Source organism: Momordica charantia, assembly GCF_013281855.1.
Source record: "Momordica charantia cultivar OHB3-1 chromosome 4 unlocalized genomic scaffold, Mcharantia_2.0 BLBB01000004.1, whole genome shotgun sequence".
Classification (NCBI taxonomy): domain Eukaryota; kingdom Viridiplantae; phylum Streptophyta; class Magnoliopsida; order Cucurbitales; family Cucurbitaceae; genus Momordica; species Momordica charantia.
The window spans coordinates 6459078-6480369 of NW_028275162.1; the positions used below are offsets into that span (position 1 = coordinate 6459078).

Sequence of the window (21292 nt, forward strand, 5' to 3'; positions counted from 1 at the left end):
CATATGGAAGGCATAAGTGAGACACAATTAAAACTATATCATTAAAGCAATTGGATGGGATCCCCTCCTTAATAAATAAGGGAAAAAGAAAAGACTGCCAATTGGAAAAAGCTTTAGAAAATCTTCAACTCCTATTTCCTTAATAATTATCATGCAGAAACAATAGTTTTTTTTAGATAAGAAACTTGTATATTCCGAAAGGAAGACAAAAGGAACAACCTAAGGGCTGGGTAGAGGAAACCCCACCAAAAAGAACTAAACAACCGCTTTCCAATTGTACATAAGCATTGAAAGGTCGTAGTTACAAAAGAATTTGCTATAGTTGATGCACCACCAAGAGGCGGTGTGCTGTACTTTTCTACAAAAAATCTCAAAAGAAGAAGACTTATCTTCGAAGACCCGAAGGTTCCTTTCCAACCAAAGGTGCCAAAGGAGAGCTCTCGAAGCACATTTCTGCCACCCTCGAGCCGCAAATGTACAGTGAATGTAGATATGATCTATTGATTCAGTGTTGGCCATACATAAACAACAAACAGAAGGGGAGAGCACCCAATTGCTGCATTTCTCTTGAAGCTTCTCATGAGTGTTCAAGCTTCTGTGTGCTAAGTGTCACAATCGCACCTTTTCAAAACAGCTCGAGCGATTGTGCAGCACTTGCTCTAGCTCAAACGAGCAAGTCAGCCGGGAAAAACTGTAAGTTGCGGACAATCACGGTCGTGGGTCTAGCCTCCGCTCACGTTTTAGGAGAAAATTGGTTTTAGAAAACGTGAGAGAGAAAAACAGTTGAAAACATCTTTAAAACAAGCATGGTAGACATTGGATGCAAGAAAGCTTTGATTGCAAGAAAGTATACAACACTTGGTCGGGGGAGGTTTGATGACTACTTGGTCCCCCCTAAGGTACATTATAAGGCATTTTCGGTGTGGCAGGTGTAGACGTCCTAAGTGGCGAGGAGTCACTCGGTGGCCTACAGGGCCCGTGTGAACTCCGATTGGCTTGAAATTTGGCGTGCTTACATGAAAGGAAAGCCGCTCGGCCAAATTCCACCTACAACCCCAAAAACCCGATACAAGAAAATTACACTAGAAAGCTTTAAAGACATGAAAGGAAAGCGAGTGGTGAGGATGGTTTGGACATGCGGCCATGGGTAACACACCCTGGACAAGCATGCCCATAACATTCTCCCCAACTTAAACGGTTGACGTCCCTGTCAACTGCTGCAGCTTGAAGTCCTCGATCTTCGTCTTCCAGGCTTCAAGGTCTTCTTCTCGTTCCCAGCTGGTCTTTGCATCAGGTAGGTCCTTCTATTTGACGAGGAATTCTCGAACTTTTCGAACGGGTCTCCCCACCTTTCTGGTTCTCTCTGCAAGGATCTCTTCTGTTTCTTTGTCTTCCTTCCGTTTGAAGTCGATGGCGGGCCGCACAACAGCATTGCGTTCGTCATCCTCAAGGTCGGGGTGATAAGGTTTTAAATTGCTCACATGGATTACCGGGTGGATCTTCATCCAAGCTGGTAACACCACCTTATACGAGACACTCCCCACCTTCTTAACGACTTCTACGGGTCCCTCGTACTTTCTCACGAGTCTCTGGTCTTTGCGTCCTCGGAAACTAATCTGTTCTGGCCTCAGCTTGATAAGAACTTTGTCGCCTACTCGAAATCCGAGAGGGCGTCTCTTGTGGTCGGCCCATTTCTTCATATGCTTGGAAGCTTTTTCCAAATATGCTCGAGCAATTTATGTCGTCTGTTTCTATTCCTTTGTGAAGTTGTGGGCTTGAGGACTTTTCCCCGCATACGGGTGGTCAAGAATATGTGGCATAGACGGCTGTCTTCCGCACACAATCTCAAAGGGGCTCTTTCCTGTTGAAGAACTTGTCTGGCCGTTAAAACAGAATTGAGCCACATCTAACAGCTGGACCCAGTTCTTTTGTCTGGCATCGATGAAGTGACGCAGGTATTCCTCAAGCATGCTGTTGAATCTCTCTGTCTGACCATCGGTCTGTGGGTGATAGCTCGAGGAAATGTTCAAGCTTGAACCCAGAATAGAAAAAAGTTCCGTCCAGAAGGTTCCTGTAAATCGGCCATCCCTGTCGATGCTCGTCGGAACTCTATGTTTAAAGAACAACTGCGCCGTCAGCTCGGCGGAACACATCTTGGGAGTCGGAATGAAAGTTGCATATTTGGAAAATCGATCGATAACGACAAGAATGGCTTCATGTTCTCCTACCTTGGGCAAGTGAGAGATGAAGTCGAGCGACACACTCTCCCATGGTCTCGTAGGAGTTGGTAGGGGTTCAAGCAACCCTGCTATTTTAGTCCTTTCTACCTTATCTTGCTGACAGATAAGACAGGTCCTCGTGTATTGCATCACATCTTCCCGCATATTTGGCCAAAAGTACCCCTTTTTCAGCAAGGCGTAAGTCCATTGCCACCCCGGGTGACCAACCCATAGAGTATCGTGACACTCATGTAGGAGCTTCTTTCTCAGGTCTCCCATTCTTGGCACGTACAGTCTGTTTCCTCTTGTAAATAATAGGTCCCCTTCAACCCAGAACTGGCGGGTCTTCCCAGTCTTAGCCAGCTCGACCACAGTTCGGGCGGAGGGGTCTCTTTGAAGATATACTCTGATGAGGTCACGGACCGACCCGTCCACTTTGCTGGCGTGAATGTGGGCTAACATGCACAGGGCCGCATGTTCGCCTTTACGGCTAAGAGCGTCGGCAGCTTGGTTGGACTTTCCTGCCTTGTGTTCAAACTTAAAATCAAACTCGGCTAACAATTCCTGCCACCTGGCCTGTTTGGATGTTAGCTTAGGCTGATTGAAGAAGTGGAAAATTGCACTGTTGTCCGTCTTTACCACAAAATATGAGCCCAACAAGTACTGCCTCCAAGACCTGAGGCAGTGAATGACTGCTAGCATTTCTTTCTTTGATACGGTATAGCGTCGTTCCGCATTATTCAGGTTGCGACTTTCGTAAGCGATCGGGTGACCGTCTTGGAGGACACCACCTAGAGCGTAGTCGGAAGCATCCGTTTCTACTTCAAACGGCTTCGTCACGTCGGCTAGCCCAAGTACTGGGCCCTTCATCATGGCCGCCTTTAGATCTTCGAAGGCGTCCTGACTTTCCTTTGACCACATCCAGGTCATTCCTTTCTTCAGTAATTCTGTCATTGGGGTGGCTCTCCTTGAGAATCCTTCGATAAATCGTCGGTAGTAGTTGGCCAACCCCAAAAAGGAGCGCAACTCGGTCACAGAGGTAAGGACTCTCCATTCTTGGATCGCCTTTACCTTATCTGTGTCCATACTGATTTGCCCCTGTTCGATCACGTGGCCAAGGAACGTGATCTGCTTTTGTGCGAACGCACACTTTTCCTTCTTTACGTATAACTGATTCTGCCTTAGTTTGTCGAAGACCAACCTGAGATGGATCTGGTGTTCTTTCAGCGTCGGACTGTATACCACTATATCGTCTAGATAGACTACCACAAACTGATCGAAATATTCGTGAAAGACCTGATTCATCATAGTACAGAACGTGGCAGGGGCATTCGTTAATCCAAAAGGCATCACGAGGAATTCAAAAGCCCCATACCTCGTCACACAAGTAGTTTTAGGCTCGTCACCTTCTGCAATACGCACTTGGTAGTAGCCCGACCTGAGATCCAATTTCGTGAAGTATTTAGCTCCATGTAATTGATCAAACAGGTCGGTTATGATTGGGAGGGGATACTTGTTGCGAACCGTGACTTTGTTGAGGGCTCTATAGTCAATGCACAGACGCAACGTCCCATCCTTCTTTTTCTGAAACAGCACAGGGGCTCCGAAGGGAGATTTAGCTGGACGGATGAACCCAGTGTTTAACAACTCATTTAGCTGCTTTCGGAGTTCGGCTAACTCCGGTGGAGCCATCCGGTAAGCATTCTTTGCCGGAGGTTTAGCTCCTGGAATGAGCTCGATTTCGTGGTCAATCCCTCGTCGAGAGGGTAAGGTCTTCGGTAAACTATCTGGCATTATGTCAACATACTCCCTCATGACAACTTGAATTTCAGGTGGGACATCTCTTGTCTCCACCGGCTGTTCGACCATCAGAATGGCCATAAAGGTAGGTTCCTCCCGATTGAGGCCTTTCTTCAACTGTAACGCGGATATCATCCTTATGCCACCAGGTTGTTTGATGCTAGCTGTGACCACAGTGGGACTATTACTAGTGACAATCATACACTTGACCAGAGGCATCGGTATGACTTTATGCTCGATGAGGAACTCCATCCCCAGTACAACGTCGAAGTCGTCCATTCGAACTACTACGAAATCGACACTGCCTGTCCACGTCCCCAATTTCAACATCACTCCTTTAGAAACTCCCACAATGGGTAGAGCTTCGGAGTTGACGGCCTTCATCTTACCCGTATCCTTCTCAATAGTCAATTTCAATCGGCGGGCTTCCTGTTCTGATATGAAGTTGTGGGTTGCACCCGAATCCACCATGGTGCTCTTTGCAGGGTTACAATTGATCGTAGCATCTACGAACATAAGCTCCTTTTCGGACGTTCCTTTGGGTCCATTGACCCTCTTTTGAATGGCAGATAGGAATTTTAACGCCCCCATTCTAGGTGTTTCTTCGTCTTCTTCCTTCTCATAATCCGTTTCAACTTCAGGTTCATTGCACGACTGAACGGATGCTTGAAGGGCAGTAAGGGCAGCTCGGTGCGGGCATTCAGCTACCCGGTGGGGACCCTTGCACAAGAAGCATGATATCGGCCTTTGAGCGTTTTGACTTTGTGGATAGGGTCCTCGGGAAGGACCGGGATTCGGGCCTTGAGGTCTCTTGTCAGCTCCCCCACTCTTTGGGGTAAAGGGTTTGAACGTCTTGTTTCCCCCAGTGGGGTTTGTAGCATTCTTTTTCGGGTGGGATGGCTCACTGCTATAGTCTAGCAATCTTTCGGCAGCGGCCATGGCGGTGGCAAGGTCTTGTACTCTTTGTTCATACAGCTTGGTTCTGGCCCATGGTTTCAATCCTTCGATAAAGACGAACACCTTGTCTTTCTCTGACATGTCGCGAATATCCAGCATCACGGCAGAGAATTGTTTCACGTAGTCCCGGATTGTTCCAGTGTGTCGGAGTTCACGTAGCTTCCTTCTAGCCATGAACTCGACATTGTCGGGGAAGAACTGACCCCTCAATTCTTTCTTCAGATCATCCCAGCTATTGATCGTGCATCGACCATTCTGAATGTCGTTGACTTTAGATCTCCACCACAGCTTTGCATCATCAGTAAGATGCATGGTGGCCAAAGTCACTTTCATCTCTTCTGACGTTGTCCCTGTAGCCTTGAAGTACTGTTCTACGTCGAACATGAAGTTCTCGAGATCTTTTGCGTCTCTATTGCCATTAAATGGTTTGGGCTCTGGGACCTTCAACTTGTTGAACCCCATGTTCGCTTGGTTGGGAGTCTGATTTCCCACGGCTCGTATGGTTAGGTTCACTCTAGTGCTTATTTCAGTCATCTCAGCTCGGAAGGTGTCGATGGTTACTTTGAAGTCTTCTGTCATTTCGTTAAACAATTGCATCATTGCCGAATGCGAGTTGTTTAACTCACCCATACGTACTTCTATCTGTGTGTTTGGGTTCGTGGAACTATCTCCACGTTCGAAGCTACCAGGACGCGTAGCTTTGCTTTCTAGGGTCTCAACCCTCATGGCTATATCTTGTATCGGCAACCCGTCTACACAGGCATTCACTGCGTCTATTTCTCCAAACTTCTCGGAGAATTCATCAACTCGCGCCTCCAGCAGATGGAGGGAATCTGGGACTTCTCTTAGGTAGAGAAGTTGTTCTTCTATCTCTACCAGTCGGTCGACGTGCGACTTGCTCAGTTGTTTTGTCGCCGACATGGTTCCGAACTTTTTCGGGTCGAGGAGCTAACTAAGCTCTGATACCACTTGTCACAATCGCACCTTTTCAAAGCAGCTCGAGCGATTGTGCGGCACTTGTTCTAGCTCAAACGAGCAAGTCAGTCGAGAAAAACTGTAAGTTGCGGACAATCTCGGTCGTGGGTCTAGCCTCCGCTCACGTTTTAGGAGAAAATTGATTTTAGAAAACGTGAGAGAGAAAAACAGTTGAAAACATCTTTAAAACAAGCATTGTAGACATTGGATGCAAGAAAGCTTTGATTGCAAGAAAGTATACAACACTTGGTCGGGGGGAGGTTTGATGACTACTTGGTCCCCCTAAGGTACATTATAAGGCATTTTTGGTGTGGCAGGTGTAGACGTCCTAAGTGGCGAGGAGTCACTCGGTGGCCTACAGGGCCCGTGTGAACTCCGATTCGCTTGAAATTTGGCGTGCTTACATATCTTACTAATACACACCTAGTTCCAAAGCCGCTCGGCCAAATTCCACCTACAACCCCAAAAACCCGATACAAGAAAATTACACTAGGAAGCTTTAAAGACATGAAAGGAAAGCGAGTGGTGAGGATGGTTTGGACATGCGGCCATGGGTAACACATCCTGGACAAGCATGCCCACAACACTAAGGACCACAGGAACACCTTGACCTTTCTTGGAGAGGCAAACATCCAAATAGCTTGAATGAGAGAATATTTCACCCGGTCTTCCCCTTCCCCTAGGCGCACTGTGTCGATGGCATGGATCAGACCCATCCAACTTTCTATTTCCCAGTCAAAGAGGCCTCTTCTGAAGCCAAAATCCCAATCGTTCTCAGAATTATTCCAGCAATCGGCAATGGCAATAGAAGCCCCCTTTTTTTGTGGAGATATTAAACAAGTTGGGAAAGGAGCTTTGGAGGGTGTTTTGTCCTGTCCACTTGTCTGTCCAAAACTTGATATGATTCCCTTTTCTCGCTTTGAACTCCAAGAACTTAGAGAAAAAACTACAATTCTTCATTATATCGAACCACGGTCTCCCTTTCGCTCTACCTTTGGGAGGAAGAGTGGCCCAACCATGAGCCTCCTCCCCATAGATGCTCACTATAACCTTTCTCCATAAAGCTTCAGGCTCTTGAGTGAACCTCCATAACCATTTTAAAAGCAAACTGTTGTTCTTTTGCTGAAGAGCTCCTATTCCAAGACCACCATAATGTATGGGGAGTCCCGTCTTACCCCAATTTACTAGATGGTTACACGAGCCTTTCGAAACTCCGCCATTCCAAAAGTAGTTCCTAGTCAACTGCTCAAGGTCTTTTATAACCCCCAAGAGCTTTTAGAAGGGGAGGCTAGTAATGATCGATTGAGCAAGCGTTAATCGAACCCTTTAGAAAGAGTCAAGTTTCTCCACTTATTCAATCTTCATTCTAACTTTGTCAATAATCGGAGCCCAGAAGGATTTTTTCTTGTAATTACCTCCTAAAGGTCTGCCAAGGTAGGAGAAGGGAAGCCTGTCTACCTTACACCCGAAGACAGCCGCTTTAGCTTGCAGTTGACATTCTTCTACATTTATCCCAATGAGAGCTGTTTTCCCAAGATTCAGAGAAAGACCTGAGGCTTCAAGAAATATATCTATTATCCTCCACCAATTGTCAAGTATCTTAGACTGATTTGGGCAAAAAATAATTGTGTCATCAGCCTACTGTAAATGGGAAATCTCCCCTTTCTGGTGGCCTACCTCAAAGCCTTTAAGAATCCTTGTTGGCTGCAATAATGAACTAGACGGCTGAAGGAATCACCCATCAAAGTAAACAGAAAGGGAGACAACGGGTCTCCTTGACGAAGGCCTCTCTTAGCCATAATCTTACCTCTAGGTCTACCATTGATAAGGATGGAGAAATTTACTGAGTGAAGACACCCTTTCATCCAACCCCTCCATCTGTTCCCGAAGCCCTTTTGCTCTAGCACCGAATCGAGGTAAGTCCAATCAACTTTATCATAAGCTTTTTCATAATCCAACTTTAGAATAAAGCCAGACTCTTTCCTCGCTTCCAAGTCTCCAACAGCTTCTGAAGCTATCAAAATAGTGTCAATGATCTGTCTCCCCTCCACAAATGCTGATTGGGCATTACTTATAACTTAGGGCAGCACTTTTTTAAGTCTGTCAGCTAGCACTTTCGAAATAATCTTGTACAAAGATGTAACAAGGCTGATCGGTCTAAATTCCCCCATTTTCATTGCCTTAGACTTCTTCGGAATCAAGCAAATGTATGTTTCATTAGTGCTACGATTAATAATGCCAGTTCTGAAAAAATCTTGGAACATTCCTAACAGATCATGTTTGAGAATGTTCCAAAACTTTTTGAAAAATTCATTTGTAATACCATCGGGGCTCAGGGACTTTAAATTACCCAGATTGAAAACAGCTCGTTGGATCTCTTCCATCTCAAAAGGATGTTCAAGCCATTATCTCCAATAGTCCTCCAACTTGTCTCATTGCACCCCTTCAATCAGAAAACGTGTGCCCTTCGGCTCACCATATAAATTCTCATAAAAGCCAATTATTTCATTCACAATCTCCTCCTTAGGGGTTAGTAACTCCCCATTTTCTTTCTCTAGCATTGAGATAAGCGTTTTGGATTTCCTAGCTGAAGCCCATATGTGGAAGAAGTTTGAGTTTTCATCCCCCACTTTAATCCATTGTAGCTTGCATTTCTGTACCCACTTCCTTTGCTCTCTCATTGTTAAGTCCAAGTAAGACTTTTTGATATCTATTCTCTCTTTCCTTTCTTCTTCGAAAAGGAGACCTGCCTCCTCAATCACTTCCTTTGCTCTCTCATTGTTAAGTCCAAGTAAGACTTTTTGATATCTATTCTCTCTTTCCTTTCTTCTTCGAAAAGGAGACCTGCCTCCTCAATCTTATCAATAGCTTCCAGTCTTTCCTCACACTTTTTCAACGAGTTTTCGACTACCCCGAAGGTTTCTTTGTTTAAGATCTTAACATACATTTGAGGCCTTTTAGTTTGGACATAAAAGCAAAGCCCGGCCAGCCCTCGGAGGGCAGAGCATTCCACCATAACTCTACACTCGCCTTAAAGGACGGATGATCTAACCACATGTTTTCGAAACGAAAAGGAGCCGGAACCCATTTCTGATTACCGAGATTCAACTGAAGAGGAAAGTGATCTGAAGTAGTTCGCGCGAGACGGACAAGCTCAATCTCACTGAAGGCCTCCACCCATCCTTTGGAAAGAAGGAACCTATCAAAGCGGGTGGCCGAAGGTCTTTCTCTAAAGTCGGACCAAGTGAAAGCCCCATTCTTCATAGGAACATCGAAGAGACTTAACTCATCAATCAGAGTATTGAAAAGCTTCATGCTTCTAGTTACCCTGCCCTCGTTAGACTTCTCTTCAATTCTTCTGACTACGTTAAAGTCCCCCCCTACACAGCAACAAGCTCTTGCCATAAAGCCTCTCTACCCTTGTGCCTTGCTGGGCCGTAAATGCCTGTGATCCAACCGCTGAGGCTGTCTTTGTAGCTAAATAAAATAGAGACCGAAAAAAGACCTACCACTGTCACTGAGTTCTGGTTCCACATAATAACTACGCACCCGAAGAGCCCACAGCCTCCAACTCAACCCAACCAATATGTCTGGAGCTCCAAATAGACTTCACCAGCCTTCTGTCTATGTTCTAAAGTTTGGATGCAGAAACAATAGTTGCATGAGCAAATTCCATAATTCGGCCCTTCAGATTCTCTCCAAGTCATAAAAACCGAAACTAAGAAGACCACGAAGGAAATTACTGAAATTATGAAGCCCACATTCCAAAAGGGGTTCAGTGCTACTTAAATGTGAGATTATTTAGAATCAAATTATAAAAAAAAATTCAAATTTATGCTCTACATAAACAACTATTGCTACTAATTTTATATAAAAGACACTCAAAGTGACTAGAACCTGAGTATCTCTTAAAATTCAACAAAAGCAAAAGGTTTAAAGTCCTCTTTTGCAATTATGTGGACTCCTAATACACTTCAATTGGTAGCTCGTAAATGAAGTTAAAACTGGGTATATCAATGAAAAATTGTTTCTTAAAAAAAAAAGGAAAATACTAATAAGAATGTCTTTTTCTTTGGATGATATTAGGGGACCTCTAAATAAACAAAATACGTTCAATTAATATGTTTCAGGCCTTTAAAACCCACCGGAAATAATTCTTGGACTTTGGTTTTGCATTTTCCGAATTGATATTGTCTTGTTTCTGGTCACCAAGTGTTTCACCAAGGATCTTATTTCTGGTATTTGAGGTTGTATTCATGATCTTTTTATGCAGTATTGTTCTCCTTTGTTCCTGTTGTTTCCCCGATTTGTTATTTCTTAATTTATCTAATTATTATGGATTTCTTGTTATCTTAGCTTAGAAGCCTATATTTCATGGTATTCCTCGTACTTTCAGATTCTATTCTGATGTGAAGATTTATCGCATTATCATTTATTTATCATATGGTGACAGTTATTTATGTGAGGAGTGGAAAGAGAGGCATGGTGATGGAGATGTCGGGATTTCTGCAAAGTTCTTAGCCTTGCAATTTGTCCCCCTTGAGGTATTGGCCTTTTCTAAAATCTTAATCCTTGGATACTAAAATTTTGATTGTATGTTGTCATTGATAAGATTGACCCCTCTCCCCATAAAATCAATTTGTAGTTGTTTTTTAATTCCTGATATGATTCTGATATTGTACAATCCCATGTAATCTTTTTCTTTCCATTTTTCTTGTATTAATTATTATCTATCAAGAAAAAGCGTTTGCACATGTTGGTGATAAATGTGATAATAGAGTATTGTAAATCGTATTAAAGTTTTTATTCTAAGTTGGGAAGTTGCTTTTGGAAGTTCAGTGAATGGCTCCGATGGGATAGGAAATGTCCCCAATTTGAAGTATTGGTTAATTTGTGGATATAGAGCCAGACATCATTCTCTTAGGCTGTATTGTTTTTCTGAAAAGCACTGTTTGACTTAGGTCTTCAGGTACCTTATTAAGCAATTAAATGTCTAACTAAGCCTACTGTTGGCTGAATCTTGAGGACATAGTCTCTCACTGCCTACTCGCTGCTAGCCTGAGAATGTGATAAATATTACTTGCAATCATCCACCTTGGTGTCTGTAAATTGGTCTAGACACCACAGACATCAAGAAAACTTTGATTATTTTGGATGCTATGTTGGAAAAGCTCCTTTAGGTGGAGAGCTTAATAAATGAAAACCCTTGATGTCTCGTTAGTGCTGGTCGTTGTGGGTGTCCTCGTGTAGTAAATGAGATGGAGCCTAGTGCCACAATAACCAAAGAAAGGAAATGTTACTTTTGTGACCACCTGAAATGTTTCATTTTTTGTTTCCATGTCTTACCTTGACTTTTGCTTTTTGTTCAGTTACCACAGCAGGAAAATTCATTCGACTGTGGTCTCTTCTTACTTCATTATGTGGAGCGTTTTTTGGAGGGTGCACCAGTTAACTTCAGCCCATTCAAAATCTCGAGGTTCTCAAACTTTGTAGGTCATCTGTCCTTCTCTTTGATCAAATTACAAATCTTCTTTATGCACATTATTGGATCCGTATAGATATTTTTGTTAATGTGAGACCAAATATGGGAGAATAACTTGTCTCATTTTATACACTAGACTTAAATATATATATAGGCATGCATGGAAGCCCTAAACTAATAAGTGTAAAATTACAATAAAGGACAAAAGTATGTATAACAACTTTAACTACATACTTCCTTTCACCTTTTCCGAGAAATTATTATTTGGCAAAATTTTCACACATAATGTGATACAACCAAACCTATTCACTATTACGCTGTTGGCTAGACTGAAATTAACCCCTTGGCTTAGCCTAAAATTGATATTTCGGGAAAAGTGGAATCCAGTATCCATGGATTAAAGATTTGGTTTAGGAGAAAAATGATTGGTCTATTTCTAGTCATTTGTCCTTGGGTTTTTTGAAACCTATGGTTCTGGAGAAAGGTTTTTGAAAGTTAACATAATGAACACAAACCATTGCACTGTACATTTCTCGTGATCTGAACTTGATAATAAATGCCCCCTTAAGTATCTAGGTTTTGGTATTTGATATAGTTTTGAAAGAGATGGAGAAAATAAGGAAATGATATTTTTCAAAGAAAGAAAAAATGGAAGAATGCTACTTTTTAAAAGGGAATATTCTCACAATCCTTGTATAGGTGCTTTCAAGCACGCCTACTTTTGTTTTTGTCCATCTTTAAAATGCGCCCCAATGTGATTAAAAGTCTTGAATATAATGAGAAACTTTCTGTGGTGAGGCTCATGAAGGGAGGGATTGATTCTGGTAGATTGGTTGTTTAGGTGTTGGAAAGCCAAAAAAAATTGGCTGTATGAACTTTGGAGGTTTCTTCATGAAATGTGATCTTTGTGGCATTTTATGGTCTCTAACTGATATGGTCTGGATGAGAATAGAACAAGGAAGGATTTGTTCCTAGAATTCTGAGACAAATTATAAAAGATATAAGGACTTCCTTACCATTTAAATTTGTTATCGGAGAAGTACTAGTTTATAAAACACTTGCTGGCCACTGATAAACCTCTAACTTGACTTTCTCTAGATAATACCAGAGTTCGTGTTAAGAAAATGTGGATGTTGGAGATATTTTGGACAAAGAGCGAACTCGTGGAAGTTATTTATTTGGAGAACCGTACATGATAGTGAGGTTGGGGAGTTGACGTTCTCCTTTTTGACAACTAGAAACTGAACAACATTGTTCTTTCATGGACGCTAGACCATTTTGGAATTTACACCTGCAACTCCCCATCGACCTTCTTTACTTAATGGAGTTCATGTTATGGAAAATATTCTTTGGACAAGCAAGAATGAAGTTATGATGTACAAAAAGACCAAGGAATTATATGAAAGCCTTTTAGTGTATAGTGTATATGATGGGGAACCACATCATGACAAACACATTCAATCATTTTTCTTTTTATTGGGAGGCCCAAATATAGTGTATATGACTAGTACATATTAGCTTATTTGATCTTGAATGTACTTCAAATCTCTTACTAGGGTAAGCATTATTTATTTTTTTATTTTTATTTTTTTTGACAAGAAACAAACTTTTCCTTATAAATATGAAAAGGAAGAAAAAAGTTCAAGGATACAAACTTCCTTAAACTTCCAAAAAGAAGCAAAGAGAAGAAAAAGTGACCAAGTAACAGAGATTCAAGGACCAAAGTCACAGACAGAAGCTAGAGGAAGAACCAAAAAAAAATGAAAACATAGGCTTGAAAAACAACTTAGAATACAAAAACGAAGAACGCCTACTGAAAATAACCCAAAACCAACACCCACCTGGAGATTGAAAAGCTGAAGAGAACATTGAACCAGAATCTCTGGAAGTTGAAGAATAAAACTTGGTAAAAGCCTTATCAAGCCAATAGAAACAATGATTACCAAAGACCAAGCCTCACATAAACCAACACCAACAAAGCTTCGATACCATTGCACCAAACAAAAATTTCTCGAGGACAAGCTCAAACGAAATTCAAATCTTCCTCTCTTGAATATCACAGGTAACTCTTTGAAAATACCTTCCATCAAGGGCCAAGGGAACGCTATGCGAATCTAATGGGTGTTATTAAAAAGGGATCCTAAAACTAGAACTTAAGTTCACAAAAACCGGACCTCTCCTTTACCAGAATAGAAAAGCTTCAAAAATTTGGTAATATTGGATCTAAAGTGATTCCAACAGCTTAAAAAAAAGCCATAACCTCTTGATCTTTAGAACTCAAAGCTTCCTCCTTGTCAATCAAACCATCTTCTTTTGGGGCCATTTTCTTTTTGATGTTGCAATCAGCACCTTTAAAGAGGGAGATGGGCCTTCATTGAAGAGAGAATTAAAATCCTTTGCAAAAGAAAATTCCAAAAAATCCTCCTGAATACAGTCCTGAATTTCTGAAAATGATGGAGAATCTTGACTACTTATGTTGAGATTTAAATCTTCCTCATCATCCAAATTATTAGAATTCATGAATCTTTTCTTTGCCACATCATTAGTTGAGTTAATAATTCCGATAATAAGTGGTGGCTGGATTTGAAGAGACTCATTTGCAGAAATCGAAGATTTGCCATTAGGAGTCACAGATTGCGTGATATTATTGCCATTTCGATGTCTTTCTCTTTCTTCATTAAAGTTGATTTCCAAACTGGTTTTAAGGGGTGACTGAATTTGAAGGGGCATCTTTGTAGAATTCAAAAACTTTCCAACCGAAGGGGACTCATTTGACGCTAGACTTTTCCTATTCGGATGCTTTTCTCTTTCTTCATTAAAGACTTTTTCCAAATTGGTTGTAAATATGCCAGCAGTCTTTGAAGATTTGAAATCCATAGGAAATCTCGAGGTAGATTTCTTTCCGAAATAAAAGAAGGATAGAGGAGGAATAAGGTTTCTGCGTGACATCTTTCAGGATCAAAATTAGGGCTACATTCCCACTGAGTCTTAGGGCTACAATCCACCGTCACAATTAAACTGCAGAAGCTGCCGTTGGTTTTAAAGGCCTCCTTATCTAACAAAGACTCTTCATCTACCAAAACTCTTTAGTATCTTTGAATATTCGATGGATTTGAAGAGTCTGCGATCGAGTGTGAATGCAAATCCAAGTCGCTTTCTACCTTAATCGAATCAAGCACACAAATTGAATAGGAACCCAAAGGAGGAGAAGTAATCTTGATCGAAGCAGGTAAAAACCGACAAAAGTTGTCTTCTACTTGAATCCAAGCTTTTGAGCAATCCAATAAATTAAGGGTTTTAGACGCAATACTCTTCAGACCTACGAGATGAGTTCCAATAGCCTTGAAACACTGCTTATTGAATTCTAGAGGTAAGTCACAAACTCTCACCCAACCTCCATGTCTAGGACTACCCATTCTTGCTATTTGAAGTGGGTTTTCATCATTTTGTGAATGCGTTTCTCTAAATGTGTCTTCAAAACACACATTTGTCGAATTTAACCAGAGTCGATCCCGTTAACTAGAATGCATCTCTTCAAGAGAAGAGATGCACTCTTTATCAAGCCTTTGACTTGAGAATGTGTCTCTTGAGGAGATGCATTCTTCACATGAAACCTACTAGAGATGTTAGCTCCACTTGTGTCGTTGATGGTTAGGAAGTGTTAGCAATAGATCCAAAACAAGAGAAAACATAGCTGCAGGACATTGGGGCTAGGAGGGCTGTGGCTACAGCGCCATGACACTACCTTAGGGCGCTGCGGCGTACATCTCAGAAGTGCTGCAGGAATTGTCGAGATAGAAGCTGAAACGAAAGGGGAAGCCCCTCCTCATTCGGTGTTTTAGATCCTCGTATTAGATTTGAGGGATTCTATTTCCCTCGCTCTGCTACTGACGAGCAAAGATGAGAGACGAGGGAGATGGCAGCGCTGGAAAAGGTTGTCGGAGAAGGAGAAAAAAGAAGGAAGAAGAGAAGAAAAGAGTGCCACATCACATGTCTAATCACCAAAAAGTACATACTAATACCACGTCATTTTTTTCGTGAATCAACAAACGGTCAAATGAGCTTAGAGACCATTTAGAACTATTTTTCAAACTTTAGGAACTAAATGTCTCTCTTTTGAAACTTCAGGACCAAATAGGCACTAAGTTCAAATTTCAAGGACAAAAAGTGTATTTTGCCAAAAATAATATTATACATGTTTTAGCATTATAAACAAATGTTTGAATATTTATTTATCATTTGTGCACTTGTAGAATTTTTATTTGTACAGTACACTAATTGATGAAATACTAAACCTTTATGCTCTTGGAACCTTATTTTACATTAGTAACAATATTTGTCTAAGTTTCTGCTGTGTAATATGATCTCCAGCTAAACCAGGATTGGTTCCCTCCTATTGAGGCTTCTCTAAAACGTGCACATATCCTACAGTTAATTTATGATATCATGGTCAATGATCATGGAAAAGAATTTTCTGGTAGTATTGGTAAATATCCTTCTTCCATTGTCGGTCACTCAGACAGTGATTTATCTCGACATGTGTATCTTGAAGAGGTGCATACTTCCACAACAACCTGTTCTGACAAGTTCACAAGTGGTGAAAAGGAGAAGGAAAATGAAATGTCCACACTATTGGCTTGTCCTCCGAAAAGATTCAGAGAACTTGGATTGGTGTCTAAAGTATCATCTGATACAAATTATCAACAGATAGGAGGACAATCAAGGAGTGTTATGTCACCCATTGAGGTAATTTACTGTTTTCTTTCACATGATGACTAGACTTCTCGTTTACACTTTGATATTATACCTAGCGTTACTAGTTTAATTTAGCTACTCTACCAGCATAACATGTGGTCTTCAATTTTTGGGATTAAGTGGAGAATTGGTGCAAAACAGCCTACGTGCCAACGCTAGATTCTTTATCTTTATGTTTCTTCTGGCATTATTTTTAATCAGTGTGGGTTATGGGGTAAGAAGAGTGATGGTTGTGGTGGTGAAGATATATGGGATGAGCTTGACAGTCATCTCGGTCCTAGACTAGTTTTTGCTTGCATTTTTTAATTTTTTTGTTTCTTGAGTTCAACAATACGAGGGATAGGGATTCAAGCTTCTGACCTTTTGGACATTTTATAGTTTAATAAACTGTGAAACTGAAATTGATTTCCGAAATATTATTGCATTCTATGAAGCCATATGTCAGGAGAGGGTTGAGAGAAAAACACCCGTACTCCTCTCCAGTCACTAATATTATATATATGTATATCTAGGTGGCATACAAAGGTGTCATAAAATAGTACATGTAAAATAAAAATATAAGGTAATATAATTAATGGACTTATAACTAACTCATTTAATATAAATATATTTTAATATACGTGGTACAACAACACTTGAGCTGAAGCATATCGATTAGTCATGGCTAGCATGTTACAAAGATAATTTGAACATTCTCCCCTTCAATTTGGGGGAGTAGAAAATAGATCAATAGAAGGCACCTTATGACTTGGAGAACCAACAGCATAGACTCATCTTAATGTTTCTCCTAGCTCCCATAGATGGTGAGGAAAAGAAAAAAGTATAGCACCAGTCCTGTAGTGCTCCTCTTGGTATGGGCGGTAACGACGACGAATTTTTATCCCAAAAGGTGACTCATACCTCAAATCTTATAACTCACTAGAAACAAAACCCTACCTAGAAAAACGATACACTGATACTATCTGGTAAATAGAATTTCGGGGCACAAGTCTTATATACTTTCATTGTTCACTAGAATCACATACCGATGTATGAAGAATGACAATAAAGGGCAAGACTTATAATTGAGTACAACAAGGATGAGAATATGTCTTAACCAGTTGAGCTATGCTCATATTGGTAAGACATAGACTTGTAATTCAACTATTTACAATTCAGCTATTTACAACAATGCATCACGACGGTATAACAAAAAGTATAAAACTTCTTATGTTTCATGCACATGGAGGCCACCTCTATAAGAGTAATATTTTTACAATGCACCTTTTACTAATGAACATCAAACAAAATCTATGCCCGTGATGTTCTCAATAATAGTTGCCATGTTTTCCAATGGGGAAAAAGCCAATAAATTTCATTATAATTAGTTCATTCATGAAATATCATATTGGAGGCTATGTGGAGCATCTTGGCCATTACATCATAGTTTGGTTGGAATATGATATTATAACCAATCTCAGTCGATAGCTGATGTATTCACATAGCTGCATGTGAATTATGCCTATTTCCATATTATATTATCTAAAACATGACGTAAATTTGCATTTGTTATCTTCTTGTTTTTTTCCCGAGGTGCAGGAAGATGAAAATGGTGAAATTTCTGATTCACCTCAGTGTTTGGAAGATCGTAACCATGCTTCTGCTATTGTTTCTGAATGTTCATCAGCATCCAGTTTTGGCCAACAATTTAGAGAATTAGAAATATCTACTGAGGGGAGATTTTCTAGAAATGCCAAAGATAAAGATAGAAGACCGTCATCTCAGCCATCTCTTGGTGAGTCTCATACCATATCGGTATCGGGAAGGGATTACTCACCTCAAGCAAACAAGAGACTGGACCATCCAACTGAAGCAGATGAACCAGAGACCTTAACCACCTCAAGTGAAGAACTTGCCACTTGTGTAGTAGAGGATTCAGAGGAGGAGTATATAGTTGAAGATTCAGAGGAGGCTGATGAAATGTACAATGGAATCGAAGTGGTACAATCGGGAAATTCTATGCATGATAGTAAGGAAATCGAGATTTCCTCTTCCTTAAAAAACGACTCTTTCCTATCAAGGGAAGCGGGTGAATCTAGTGCAGACTTCAACGATAATAGACAACATGATCTGATAGTGAGCAATGTACATACAGCATATGGTTCTAGCAAACAACATTCTGCTAAAAGGCCTAGAGTTGACGGTTCGGGGGAGATAAATTTGACTCCATAAGAAGCCGTACTGAAACAACTGAAATTGACATTGCCTGATTTTGAATGAGTTTAAATAGGTTGTATATTTATGTAGGTAAATGAACCTCATTACCTGCCTCTGTAAAGCTCTGCTTTTGTCTGTGAATATAGGAACTTACTGGCTCGTACTATTCTCCAGAATGGACTCATACTATTCTACAGCCTATCTTTCATTACTTGGCTAAATGATTTTGATAATATGTGAATAGCTTGCTTTGGAGATTACAGTATTCTGATATTCAATGCATCTCAATTCTCTTTTATTTTTAATATGTATAATAGAGAATAGAATCATAAAAAGTAAGAATAAAGAAGAAACTGGTAAAGCCGAAGTCCTAGATAAGTTTAAAACTTGGAGAGAAAGGTCGGAGTACAATCTAATGGAAAAATGAAAATACTTAAAACTGATAATGGTCTCGAATACCTGAATTGTGTAAGGAAAATGGCGCGACTAGTAGTAATATTCAAAAGGGTTAATGAGTGATAATTTTAGAGGGTTAAATGCATGCTTTCTTATGCTAAGTTACTTTAGAGGTTTTCTTATGCTAAATTACCAAAAAAAAAGGTTATGATAACAGATCTAGTGCAACTAATGAACTTGTTTTTCTGAAGCATTTTCAGTTGTTACTTTTGGCCACAAATGAGAAGGTAAATTGGAAGGTATCATGAGGGAGTTAGATGGCTAATGAAGGATGTAACCTTTAGGAGATCAATATTGTTTATGAATAGTTATAACCTTCTACTTCAGTGTCTTGGAACACAAGATATTGATTTAATGCAAATAAAGTCGACTCATTAAACTTCTTATTCTTAATGCCAATGAACAAATAGTGGTCAGAGAATTATGTAATCTAATAGAGCAAGAAGAGCTCCAATCTTACTAGCTAACAAGAGATGGAGGGAAATTAGACCTAGGGCTGAATAAAAGAGATTGAAAAACTTAACCGACCAACTAAAACTAACTAAATTGACGTCGGTCGATCAGTTTAATAAAAAAGTTGGTTGGAGTCGATTTGAAAAAATTAAAAACCGATCGTCGATCAGTTGCCAGTGGTTCCTTGGGAAAACTGGTGCCACTAGTTGGTTTTCCCAAGTGAAATATAATTTAATTTGGGGTGAAGGAAAAATGATGTGGCAATTAACAAGTGATTGGATATTTATAAATGGCTTTTTTTTCATGATTTGTAGAAAAATATTAACTTTTTACATAATTTTGTGATGTGAGGTGACATTTTTTAATTAATTTTTTAATTCTTTTGGTCTCTTCATCTCCTTGCTACCATCATTGTTGTCCACCATCGTTGTCGCCAGCCGTCATCGTCTACTATTATTGTCACCCACTGTCGTGCCGCGATTGCTGCTCACGGGAGAGAGAGGGAAAGCTCCTCCTTTCCCCGTTGTAGATTTGAAACGAGGGAACCAAATCTGGAACGGGGGAGATGGAGAGCTCTTCCCTCTCTTTGGTGGACAGCAACGACGGGTGACAGCAATTGACGGCGACAGTGGATGGTACAAGAAGATGAATGGATCAAAAGAAGAGAAAGAATAAAAAAATCATAAAATTGTTTAAAAATTAATAATTTTTTACAACTCATTAAAAAAGCAAATTAGAAAAGTTTAGTCACCTTTTAATTGCCACGTCATTTAGTCACCTACTCCAATCTCAGGTTAATTTTGAAACTTCAATTACAACATTTACCCCCAACCCATGACAAAAATTGTATTTTTTTTCCCTATTTTCTTTATTTTCCTGCACTTTTTCTTTCTATTCCCTAGCTTCTTCGATTCTTCCTTCTCCCATCTTCATCTTCCCCTCTCCTCTCTTCTCTTTTCCCAACTTTTCCCATATTTATCTTCTCCTCTCCTTCCTTCTCTTTTTTTAACTTTTATTTGTTAATGTATTTTTTTAGTGTGAAAAGGTATGTCTTCTTCCTCTCTCTTCTCTCCCGTTTTTCCTCTTTTTCTTCTTTTTTCTCCCATTCTCTCTTCTTCTCCCACCTCTCCATCTCATCTTCATCTTATATAACCTTTTGAAACCGATGAACTCCAACTGACGAATCGCAGCAGGGCCACCCACCAACCGAATCGACTGTTTAATCGGTTGAAAAGCGGCAAAAATGGTTGGTTGGTTTTCATTTTCGAAAACCGACATAATCGACATTGGTTTGGACCTAAAAACCGACCCAACCGATCGATGTACGCACTTAATTAGACCCTTTGAAAAAGGGATCAATACACTACTAGACCATACGGGATTCAATTTACATAAATGAATTCAGGTTTAAATTTTACACTTTTATCTTAAAATAACCAGTATAGGACGAAGTCCCTTTGGAATTTTGCAAAGTAATGACTAAATAGAGAGGAGGAGTACATGAATGAACCGATACCACGTTCGAATGAGAGGGATCCTAGGATCATGGAAGAATAGACAATAAAAGACTTAAAAGAATTGATACTCACTACCTATACTAACAAAGTATACGTTCCTTTTCGGAAGCTCAATCGTAAGAGCTCTAGTTGCATTATTAGGTTAAACGTGCTTGACTTGGAACAATCGGCTGGTGACCTCCTAGTTGCATGTGAGTGAGGACAAAACATTGTCGTATGGAAAATTCAAATTTGGAAATATTTAAATAAAAACACAAATCTTATTAAATATAAAAGCAATGGTCATCTTAGTATTAAAAAAAATTAATCTTGAAATCTAAATATATAAAATATGAAAATACAACTCATTCGTGAAAAATAATTTTCAAAACGATCCACGTAAAACAATTCTGAAAATTGAGAGGTATGGTTATTTATTTTTCACAACGATCCACATAAAACAATTCTGAATTAATTCTGAAAATTGAGAGGTATGGTTATAT

The 21292-nt window shown here is 40.1% G+C and overlaps 1 protein-coding gene across 11 annotated transcripts in view; it reads left to right on the forward strand.

The window, feature by feature from the left end:
- The window catches only part of LOC111012217 (Cysteine proteinases superfamily protein), a 71057-nt gene extending 52391 nt beyond the window's left edge, over nucleotides 1-18666 (forward strand). For 10 of the 11 annotated variants that reach the window (XM_088122572.1, XM_088122571.1, XM_022286281.2 and 7 more), the window contains 4 exons: nucleotides 10405-10495; nucleotides 11321-11440; nucleotides 15805-16179; nucleotides 17767-18666. In XM_088122572.1, the coding sequence (XP_087978698.1) occupies nucleotides 10405-10495; nucleotides 11321-11440; nucleotides 15805-16179; nucleotides 17767-18399 (1219 nt within the window). In that variant the 3' untranslated portion in view covers nucleotides 18400-18666. The remainder of the gene's footprint in view (nucleotides 1-10404; nucleotides 10496-11320; nucleotides 11441-15804; nucleotides 16180-17766) is intronic. The other variant, XM_088122576.1, reaches the window with a different exon arrangement.
- Nucleotides 18667-21292: the final 2626 nt, after the last annotated feature.